Below are 12,285 nucleotides of genomic sequence, written 5' to 3'. Positions count from 1 at the left end.
TGGGTCCGTATATGAGAATACGTTCTTCTTAGCCCCGTCACTAATGCAGAAAGTGTACGGGCCAAAAGTTAAAAACAACTTCTTATCTGTCGATAGGGCTAGGGTTAGGGTTAGGGTTAGGGCTAGGGTTAGGGTTAGGGTTAGGGTTAGTGAATAATGGAAGATGATTTAGAAAGCTATAGGGTTAAGGCTAGGGTTAAGGTTAGGGTTAGGGAATAATGGAAGATGATTTAGAAAGCTATAGGGTTAGGGTTAGGAAATAATGGAAGATGATTAAGAAAGCTTTACGGCTAGAGTTAGGAAATAATGGAAGATGATTTAGAAAGCTATAGGGTTAGAGGTTGTGGAGCTGATAATATCGTTGATTCATAAACTGGGGTTGGAGAGAAAATTTCTGCTCAAAAGAAGTGTGTGGCACTTTGATAGATAGCGCCAGAATTCTCCGTGAGTTTTTCTCCACGTGCATATGCTGTGGGTTTTTTTTTTTTTTTTTTTTGTAGCTGAGTATATCTTAATTTAGTTACCGTTTTGCATACGTTAAAATTTTTTGCTACATCAAGACAAGACATATATTGCAAGGTTTCATCAAGTAGTTCTACTAGTTCCGCGTGTCTTTACTCCAGCACTACTTCTGCAATAGCAATTTTATATTACTTTAAGTAGAAAATGTAGAGCCTCGAAGTGCGTTACCTTAAATGTCGGGGCTGATATTTCTGCCCTCATCACTTTATAATCCCAACCAGTCTTAATATTCCTAAACATTAAGTGAATGAAACACTACCAAGCTAGCTAATGCCCCGTCCAGAATAACTTCCACTTTAACAAAGTGAGATTTATTTTGTTTTTATTGGTATCTGTTGGTTTCATAGACGTCTGCTTAGATTGTGAGATATTAAGCGGATAGGGGTCATCCATAAATGACGTCACGCTTTTTTTTGACGATTTTTACCTTCCCCCTTCCCTCCGTCACACGTCGTCACAAAATTATGGACCCCCCTACAAGTGTGACGTCATTTATGGATGACCCCATAACAGTTTTTCAAAAAGTTAAATGTGTAACATGTTCTCTGAGTGACACTGGCAGATTAGGTATAAGGGAAAATTGAAATATAACTATTGTAACACCAACATTTGTTTTGTAAACTGAATTTAATTTGATACTTTTAGTGAAGTTAATAGATCAGCAACATAAAATTCAAATGGAAATTATAATTATGATAGCAGCAGTGGAAGTAGGTCTTCATTAAAATAAAAACAGTTTGTTGGGCATACAATTTTTTGTTATTAAATTTGTATCACATATGACACTCATTTGTACATACTCTGTTAGACTAAAAAATTGCATCAAGACTGGTAAGAGCTTATCATTATGCATGTTTCAAACTTAACAAAGATAATGTGTTAAAAAAAATTCTATACAATCAAGACAATGTATTGATTGGTGTAAAAACTAACAAAAACTATTTAATTGAAATAATGGTAGGCTGTTAAAGCAACCTATTGTCATTTGGGCTAGAACACATACATGCATTAAAAGTATTTATAACGTAGGGTAAGAAAACCAACCATATATAATACAGATCTAACCTACAAAATAGGTTATAATTTTAAAAAGGCTAATATGACTAAGCTAATACAGCAGCAAAAAGTTATAGTAAAACAACATTGTAAATTAAACATCAGTATCTTCATCATCCTCATCTTCAATCATTGAACTATTGGCATCTACCTCACCTGAGTCTATACTTAAAATATCTTCACTATTTTCAAAATTAACAAAATCATGTTCATTAACAACAGCAAATTTGGAAAATTTAAGATCAGATAGAAAGGGTGTAAATAAATCAAGAAGAAAATTAAAGTACAATTTTAATCTAAACATGTCAAGAAAAAGTCTAGGTCGAAATTTTGTAATGATTATTCTACAAGCTTCATTTATGTGATTAATTTGAAGTTCATAAAAATTTAAAACAGAAATCATTTCTTTTTTAATCAATTCATCTTCTTCATGACATCTTAAAATAATATTATTTAAATCAATTGTTTGCCTTTTTAAAAGCTCTATCCCATAATTTTGAACCCATGAAGAATCAGATAAATTTATAACTTGATTAAAAGTAACTGGGATTAGTTCTGATTTGTTGTGATCATCTATAGCTTTTTGCAGTTTCTTAGCGTTTGTGGAAAGTTGTCTGCTAATTCTCTTAGCAATTGATTGGCCTCCTAGGAGAAAAAATTAATTGAATGATTAAACAATTATTATTCTAAAATGCTTTATGTATATTTTTGTTTAACAATTTAAAGGCATATTTGATATAATAACTGACTTGCATATTTCCTGATCTGCTCCTTCAAAAAATGACGCTCAATAGCAAAGTTCTGTATTAGCAGAAATGAATCCTTCTTTGCAGATTTTTTCACTGGTAATAAAAAAATTATGTTTCATATTAATTTTTCATAATCAGATATATTTTACTAACTTATGCTAGTACTATATTCATCATGATAATTACTTACTGCTTATATCCTTTTGAACAGATTCAACTTCTTCTTTAGTCCATTTTGATATAATTTCTTGGTTTATGTCTGTAACATTTTAAAAGTTTATCATTTATTTTGCAAACACTTTTTGATTGCAAATTACTTAGAACATTTTAAAAGTAAGTATAGGTTACCTGGGTGAAGCTGTTGTAACTCTGCCAAAGATTTGATGGCAGTTTCTTTGACTATAGTTGCTCTTCCGAGCCGTGCAACTAAAGAGTGGCCTAAGATAAAAGAATGACTTTTTGTATTGTGTACAATATATTCTCAACAAAATATGTATGAATTAATAGCTTGTTAAAAAGTTAAAAAACAACAACCAGGCTATATAGGCCTATTTTTAATTATTAACCACAAAAAGTCATAACTATACTATAGTAAGATAATAGCAATAGAATTCATTATCAATTAAAAAAAATATACCTATATTCTTCTTTTTTCTCTCACTAAAATGTAGAAGTCCATCTGACAGCATATCTTGTCTAGTTTCAGGCTTCATTTCTTTACAAATTTTTGAAAACTTGCCTAAATAAGACCAAAGCCTTTCTATCCCTTCTCCATCTGTCAATCCAACTCCCTCAATTCTCCTTGGATGATATAATATCTAAAAAGGTGCAAATTTTAAAAGTTATAATTGAAAGTTTCTGTGCAGTGGGTACAATAATTCTGTCATACTACTTATTACCTGACATTGTCTTTGATGACCATAGCAATGGAAGATTGGCACCATCATCTGACATTTTTTTAGTAAGGCTGGGTTATTTTTCTATAAAATAAAACATGAGATTATGACTAATTTAATAACTTATGTTAAGTAAAAATTTTGTGTTTATATATATATATATATATATATATATATATATATATATATATATATGGTTTAATACAATTTGAACTATATTTAATTTATTTTTATTTTAATTAAATGTGTCAATTTTAATGTTACCTGCAAATGTTTATTTAGCTTACAAGCGATGTCATATGATATGATGAGCTTGCTTCCTTGAAAATTATCTACAAGTTTTTCTAGAAAGTACACTGGATAAGCAAGTCTGCAAAATAAAATTAAGTGAACTAAATTGATATTACTTCAAAAAATACATTTATTTAATGTATCAATACTCATTCTTTGTTTATTGGGGTAAGAATTAGCTGTGCACAATCTGATAAATTATGAACTTACCTTTAATGTTAAATTTTAAATATGTATTTTTTGCAAACAATTACACTAAAATCCGTTTCACATTTTTTAAAAGAAGAACTTTATTGAAAGTTTGATGAGCTAATTTTGCCCAATGAAAAAATAATTTAATAAATACTTGAAACGATGAAATTAGGTACACTATATAAAATAAAATTTAGTCACACTACCTTTCTCCATGTTTTAAACTGGCAAATTTATTGGGAATTTCATGTCGACAGACTGACCCAAATATACCTTTGTCCGAAAGTTTTACGTTTTTGGATTTTGATCGTAGATTGTTTCCGGCTTGGAAATCCGAACACTGATCCTAAAGAAAAAACTGCAACTGTACTTCAGATAAATGTAAATTATTTAAGGCTTTAGCAATAATAACTATCTATCTAGTTCAACTTACATTTGCAACACTTTCTTCCTTATAAGTTGAAACAAATGTTTCAACAGCATCTTGTTGATGGAAAAAAACCTGTCTTGTTGGCGTTTCCCATTGTCTCCCTGCTGATGCTTTCCGCACAAGTTGAAAATCTGCATCCAGGCAGATGATTTTGGTTGAAGCCTTTAAAGACATGTAGTTGGTGGGAATTTAGTATTATATTTTTTATTAAAAAAAAAAAAAAAAAAAAAAAAAAAAAAAAAATTACATACATTAAAGCAAGCAGGACACTGAGTGCCATCATCAAGACCATCAACAAATTCAACAGGGTGTTCCACCCCATACATGTAATGTTTAAATTCTTCAAATGCTTCTAAAAAGCATGAAGAGTATATATTTTTCTGAAAAAAAAAATTGTATATATATATATATATATATATATATATATATATATATATATATATATATATATATATTTACATATAGTTTATTGACTTTTTAATTTTTTAAATCACTTAACAATTGACAAAGAATGATTGGTAACTCACAAACTGAGAAATGCGTCTAGCTTCTGGAGGACTATTAAATTCCAGAGAGCTGCAAAATGTTTTAATGGGCACATGGCCTTCTAAAAGAAGACTTCTCATTTGAACGAACAGTTCAACATGATATGCCACTTTTGGTATCATTGGAGAGCCTGCCCAGAGACCCAATTTCAGTAGTGTTACAGGTTGCTCCTCACAGCTACAAAACATAATCTTTCTGATGTGTTCTCTGCCTAAAAATATTTTTTTTCCCCAATTAGAATTTTAGAGAACAATTAGTTCCAGAGCATAATAACATTATTATAGTTTAAATATGTATTGATTCTACCTTTTTGATCAACAATGATTAGTTGGCTAGTTGTTTTTTCACCCTTACAGTCATGTGGTATTTGCCAAATCTGGTGCTCATAAATATTCTGGCTGCATGGCATGAATGTTCCATCCTATGGTAATAATGATGAAAATATAAACAATACAATTTTCTTCATTTAGTTAGTGAAACCTATGTTCTATTAATTAAAAGATGTAAAATTGACTGTATAAATATATTACCTGCCAAATGCTGAACATGTGAAGGTGTGGGTAGGCATGTTGTTGTAGCAGGCAAGATCCACACATTTCCATGGCAAAAGGTGCACAGTCATCACATCGATAATGTGCACCTGTATCTATTGGACATGAGCAAAATGTGCAGTTTTTAAAACTGCGTTCCAGTTTTGCTAATCCAACAGCAATAAATTTAGCCCGTAGATCTTGCCAAACTGCTAATCTTTTGTTTTTGTTAACTGTAACATTAAAATAATGTAATATTAAAAATAATATTAGTGTAAACTACAATTTTAGTTTTACTAACAAAAGAATTAAAAATGTAAAACTACTTACTAGTGTAAGCAGATTCTTTTTGTTCATCTTCTTCATCTTCAGCATCACTTTGTATCATTTCTAAATTATCATTAGTAGTAAAGTTTCCGGTTTTTCTAGACTTTGATGTGCCTGGTTTTTTTTCTGCCGGATTGTACCATCTTGTTGCACGTCCCCCAGAAGCATAACAGTATATCTTCACTGGTATCCCCTGTACAGAAATTAAACAATGAGCCTATTTGTAAAAAATATATACATTAATTAAATTTATTTTGTTAATAACTGCAATACACTATTTTCAATTAAGTCTTAAGCAAAAAATATAATAAAATAATTAATTGACAGTGATATTTCTTTCATTCAGCCGGTCTACCAGGAAAAACCCATGTGCCCCACAGAGACAAATCTTGATAGGCCTCCATGAAATGTGCTGTATTAGTTCTTTTAATGTTTTGATTTAAAAAAAAATGATTTGTAGGTATTTCTCCAGGCTTTGAAAGAGAAAAAATGCTCGGTGAAAACTTCTATCCAAGGTTGGGGGCCCTTTTAAATATTTCCCAAGCCTCTTGGACACAGTCCACCAATGTTAGTGCTGTTGACTATAACTTTCCCTGGCTAACTAATAATTTTGCTAGACTAATGTTCAAAACTAATAAATATTAAATTCATTATACTTATTATTACTCATTTTTATAAATTATATTAATTGTTTATTAAACCTAGAACTATAAAGCTACCTATAGACCTGCAAAATAAAAAAAAATTATCATATAGGCCGAAATAGTGACTTTGTTAAATTATTACATTTAAATATTAGTAATTACTAACAGAATTTCTTCCAGGTATTCTCTCCTCCCCCCCCCCTCCAGCCAGAGAAAAATTCTGGAAGAAACACTGATTACTAATTAAGCCTGTAAAAATGGTAAGGTTTTAAATTATAATCCTTATTAATTTAATCTTAATCTTTCTTAAATTAATCAGACCCGGGTCTGATTAGCCATGGCCGCTATTAGGACTAGATCCTTATAGACTTGGCCACAATTCAGACCAGACATTAAATTTGTTGACATTTAATTACACAATAATACTTTTTAAGATGTAGAATATATATTTTCTGTTGTTATGACTTCTTTCTTGTAATTCCATAAACATCTAGAGATCTTGCTTTAAATATCCTATATCATTTCTGACAAATGTCATGGCAAAGATTAATCGTTAGGTCTATTATATATGGCCTATGGTATGAACTTCTCAGACCCAATGAATGTTGGGCGTGCATGTAAAATGATCCATTATTTTTTCTCATCTTATTTAACTGTAATTTAATTTTATAGTAAATTATAGGCCTATCAGTCCAAAATTTTAAAAAATTAAAAAACTATAGAATAGCTGAATTAAGGCTACAACTTCTGGGGGACAAATAAAAGTGGTGTCATTAGCAATCTTAAATAGCATTGTTCTTGCTATGTTGCCTATGTTGTATGCTATAGGCTTACACTACTGATATCTAAACCAAGATAACGTGAGCGGGCAATCATAGGAGCAACAACGTTTAGAAATGACATATTTAAATATCTAAATCTAGGAATCTATACTTGCGACAGAACTAGCTTAGTTTAATACTATTTTTCTCGCACAAAACTAAGTGATTTTCAAGGAACAAGTGAAGAGGAATTCCTGTTCAGTTTGGTTCGAGTCCAGTAACTCCCAATATTTTTAATAGCACGACATTCTCCACCCGATCATGATGTCTTTTGTTAAATAATCAATATTTAATGATTTTGTATATAGGGCTAAATATAGAGTATTTACATATAGAAGGACCTAACAGTAGCAAATCCACAAAAACTATTTAACACACACACAAAACAAAAATAAGATACTTGCAAACCCACAAGAAAAATCAAATAAACATAAAATGTATAATTTTATGTTAAACTATAGACTGAACTTAATGCAGGGTCAGAATAGCGGCCAGGACTGTATGGACCCAGGTCCTAATAGTAGCTGGGGCTATTAGGAACGGGATACCTATAGCCCTGACCTCTAATTAAATAGAGGGGCTAGACTTGGTAGTAATTAGTATATTTTAAGAAGCCTAATAGTAATTATACTTATGAAGTGACTACTCAGAAGAAGCTTAGTACTCCCAGTGCTAGTCTGGCTGGCAGAAGATGCAAATCGCAATGACCTATTTTAATAGATGCACAATTGGCTCAAAATAGAGGCCGATGCTAGCCGGAATAAGATACGCATGCGCAATGGAGAGAAACTACGACTTGCCTTCGCGGCGATGTTTTCGATGGTACTGGGCATGCGTGTGTTTACAACCGCAGAACCCTAATACCAACCCTAACCCTATCCCTAATCCTATCCCTAACCCTATCCCTATCCCTAACCCTACCCCTCATTCTAGCCCTAACCCTAGCCATAGGTCACTGTGCATGCGCAGAGCTATCTTTTGCCGACTAAGTGGAGACATTGGGGAGAAAAATCTTCTTCCGAGTAGTCACTTCGCAAAATAAATACTATAATTAATAGCTGTGCAATGGGCTAAAATTTATGAAATTATCCTTTTATAGCTGCTTAATGGGATCAGTTTTCCTTTTTAGCCATATTCTTCTGACAAAACTATCTGACAGATAGTATCTGTACTGTGTGTTCAAGCAGTTGCGCTTGCATGGGTCATCATCAATGGGATACGAGTATTTCTTACTAGATCTATTTATTATTATATTAAGGAGGGTTTGTAGTATAGTTTTAGTATATCTAGGAAATATTTCTAATCTAGTCTATTTAGTTGAGTATAAAATATTTTTAAAAATCTCTTTTAATAGCCTATTTTAATATATTATTTAAGTAATTTTAGGCCTACTAAAACTTAAAAGTTTTAGTTAAGTTTAAGTAAAAATAAAATTAAAACAACTGCTTCTACTAAGTTTTGTTTTACCTCTTCGTCTTCAATTCTTTCCTGTTTTCTTTTAGGAGGCATAACTGTGAATGGGTCTATATACTAGAATTCACTTTTAAGCTGTAATTAGTAAATAATTAGTGATTGCGAAACGCTTAGATATAGATCTATATATACTAAGAGAAAAACGAGCGTTTAGGATCTCTATGGTGAATCCAAAATGGTGGATATATTTCTCGTTTCGTTTCTTTTTTTTTTAAACCATAAAATATAGAGTCTTCGGAGTTTTGAGTTTTTTATTAATTCTCTACGACAATCTCAACTGAGAACGATTGGAAGGGTCTTATTCTCAGCGACACAGTTGTAGAGAAACTCAACAATTTTGTCGTTGAGACAATACGCATGGGGTGCACAGTTTAACCTATTGTTAATGGAAGCAGCGGGGTGGGTTGGTGGGGGGAGGGGGGGGTTTGCAAGGTGGAAGGTATACTAATGATCGTGATCAGATGGAGGAAGTTATGGTGGGGAGGGGGGGGGGTGTAAAACTATATGAATGTACGAGAACGAGGTGATTGTTGTCCTAAAATAAGCCGCCAGAAATTCACGTTTAAATGCGTAAAATAAAAAATAAAACACATCAGAATGCTTCACCAGAAATAACAAAACAGCCCGTCGTTATATGATTGCACAATCCTTTAATATGATACTGTAGTGCTATACAATAATATGTAATTCCTAACATGGATAGGCCTACTAATTTCTGCGAACACTCAGGTGAGTGGGAAGTGGAACAGCACACAGCACCACATATTAATTGTTTTTATTGCGTTAGTTTTAAATTGGAAATGGACCTTCGTCAGATTGTGTCATCGCGCAGCGGTTTGCAAACTTTCTGTCCGGTTTGAATTTTGAACGAAAATCTTTGACCTCAGATCAAACGTTACAAATATTGTTTTATTTATCTGTGTACATTTTTATCTCAGACATTATCCACGTGTCTGTCAGACTTTTCGGGCCTCCACTAGCGCTAGTCTCAGTTATAAAACTTCTGTATTGTGCTAACTATGTATTCAAAGCAGGAACACTGGTTTTATGTGTTTGGAATTATTGTTTTATATGTATGTGGTTTCTTGGAACCTCACCATGATCCTATTCGTTCTACAAAAGTTTTGTGTTTTGTTAATACAATCCGCTTTTTACTTCTTTATCAGAACAAGCTGTCTAGGCTAAACTTGTTTTTAAAAAATTGTAGTCCAGATTTTAACGTTCACTAACCACCGCTATACACCGAAGAAATTGAGAAATTAAGAAAATAAAACATTGCTAAATTCTATCCCCCCCCCATCTAACAAAGTTTAACACAACTAACCCCTGCACATTCCGTGCACGACACCCCTAACTGACTTTGTTAGTTATATGTTTGAATTGTGTGTATCAATTTAAAATAGTTTGTTATAGGGGTGACCTGACATAAAAAGAGCAGCTACGACAAAATACCATTAAGGCACTTATCTAGCCACCACTGTGCTATTTTGCTTGGTGCTCAATCTGTTTACATCAATAAACAATCCCACGTCTGTTGTTTACATCAGTTAACACCGTGACCTTTAATCTTTGGCTCCCTCTAGGTATATAATAAGCCTACAGTCTCCACGGATTGTTATTTAATTAGACAAAGAGAGGATATCTTATAGGGGTAATCATTGTCCGTCTTATAACTTCCCTTTGATGTATTGTCACTATTTTTTTTTAAACCAAATAATGGTTGTCTGGTGTATTTTTTAATCTGTTAGACAAAAACATATTCCCATTTCATCTGATGAATGAGTGCTCATTCCAAAAAAAAAAATGCACTGACATATTAGAGCTCATTATTTACGTTCCTGATATTTTTCCTCACTGGCAAGCCTGCAGGTGTTCGCACGTGAACATTATTTAAAGAGCCATCCAGTAAACGAACAATGTGGGAGGCCACAAGGTCAAGGTGACATAGGCCATGGCCTTAGTAGTTTGGGAGCCTAGAGACTGTAAAACACTTCAATACCTGTAATTTTCTTTACACCAATAATGGGATCTTCGGAAAGGGAGTTGTTTGGTTAATAGCACAGTAGTAACTTTTTTTAATTTGCTAATGTTATTGTGAATTCCATCACAAACACCAATTCGTGTCTGTTATACGATAATACCAGTGTCCGATAATTTGACAAAAATGGAATTTTCTTTAAAAAGGGGTGTTAGGTTATTTGTAGTAAACACCACCGGCAGAATTTTCTGGATAAAATCTCCTGGCCACACCCCCTCACCCAAAGGACAAATACCCTTCGTCATTTCCTGCTAGTGTCCAAGACACATGGGGCTGGTGAAGTAGAGTTCATCTGCTTCAGAGACCTTGTCATTAGAACCCGGATTCGTACTCGAGAGACACTCGGGTTAGTAGTCTAGCTCTCTACCATTAGGCCACGACATGAATAGTTCGCTTTAAAAAACAAAACAGAATCAAGAAAAGCATTGTATTACTTTTAATGAATGATTATTATATTGTTTAAATAAACCGGGAGTGATCTCCCCTAAACTTTCTCGAATATTCTTATATAAAATACCAGGGGATGGGAACTCGGGCTATAGACATGATTTTTAATCCATTTTAAATACTTAAAGTTTTAAAAATAGAATAAAATCGCGTAGACAAAAGATTGCACACCAAGTGAACGCCAAATAAAAAAGTGCATAATAGTGCGCAATATTATTAGTACTTTAAAAATTTACATTAGTTTTTTGAGAAATCGGAAGTAGCATAAATTAGTACTTCCGGGCAACGGAAATTACTCAAAATTTGACAGAAGGTAGAGAATTAGATTTTATACTTAGATGTGAAATTTCATTTATCTATCTGAAATAGTACTCAAGTTATAGGCTTTTGAAAAATTCAAAGTAAAAAAAGTACCACTTCCGGTTATCGGAAATTGCTCAAAAGTTGATACGGATCTACGATTTTGATAAAATACTTATATATGAAATTTCATCAACCTAGCTGTAACGGTACTCATGTTATCGTGTTTACACACGGACAGACGGACACACAGACATACGGACAGAATTGCAAAGCCCAGTTTTTCAGACTGGATTACGCATAAAACCTCTTAATTTTGATAAATCTGGATTGATAATTTTTGCCCGATTAAAATAAGTCCTCTATAGTTTGGATGTGATGAAGGACTGAGGTGTAATACGGTGAAAATTGTTAAAATTTCAAGTGATTTTTGTGCACGATTACAATACTTTCTCTATACTTCGTATATACGAGAAATTAAAAAATACAAGTGCAGTTTAAAAATAGAATGTGTTTTGTTCCAGCAAAATTTTCAATTGTTGCGCTTAGTGAAGGTTTGCACTTCAGGAGCTGCCATCAAATTAATATTATCGTTGTTTTTACTATCTCACATACGGGGCTTAATACTGTAATGGTGCAAAAAGCTGGAACACTAGTGGTTGGTTTTCTCCTCGGTAATGTTGTTTTCCATCGATATAATAGTAAATCTCCCTCGTGTATTGTTTTGTCAAAGAACGTTTCTTCCATATAACCTTTGGCATTCACCGCTCTCAACTCAGGACATGTGCTGGCTTTTGTTGTCGTAAATATCCTGGGTATTGACGGTGTTGGCTCTTTAATCACATTTTGTGTTGAGCAAAAACCGATGTCGAAATTTCATATTTCATAACTGTGCTGTTACCAATGTTACAAACGTTTGAAAAATAATAAATATTAAACATAAAAATTAAGTAGTCAATATATACCTCCTTATAGTTTCGTTTTTTCCTTAAGTGCTTTTGACTGGACACAGGTATTAAATTA

At 32.7% G+C, this 12,285-nt stretch overlaps 1 protein-coding gene across 1 annotated transcript; it reads right to left on the bottom strand.

Annotated features, from left to right (window-relative positions):
* Window positions 1-1,167: 1,167 nt before the first annotated feature.
* Window positions 1,168-8,662, bottom strand: LOC131941662 (uncharacterized). The gene is made up of 15 exons (XM_059301041.1): window positions 8,472-8,662; window positions 5,543-5,732; window positions 5,213-5,445; window positions 4,989-5,103; window positions 4,664-4,893; window positions 4,388-4,516; window positions 4,140-4,298; window positions 3,913-4,052; window positions 3,488-3,593; window positions 3,227-3,307; window positions 2,965-3,145; window positions 2,676-2,765; window positions 2,518-2,586; window positions 2,328-2,420; window positions 1,168-2,223 (listed from the first exon to the last, which is right to left on the bottom strand). The coding sequence occupies exons 1-15, from the start codon at window positions 8,511-8,513 to the stop codon at window positions 1,673-1,675; spliced, it is 2,409 nt and encodes an 802-aa protein (XP_059157024.1). The 5' UTR covers window positions 8,514-8,662; the 3' UTR covers window positions 1,168-1,672.
* Between the last annotated feature and the right edge of the window lie 3,623 nt (window positions 8,663-12,285).

The sequence above is a fragment of the Physella acuta genome, unplaced genomic scaffold (genome assembly GCF_028476545.2).
Source record: "Physella acuta isolate Inbredline_101_S28 unplaced genomic scaffold, ASM2847654v3 ptg000369l, whole genome shotgun sequence".
In the NCBI taxonomy this organism is placed as follows: Eukaryota; Metazoa; Mollusca; class Gastropoda; family Physidae; genus Physella; species Physella acuta.
This window is presented reverse-complemented; position numbering and strand designations above follow the sequence as displayed.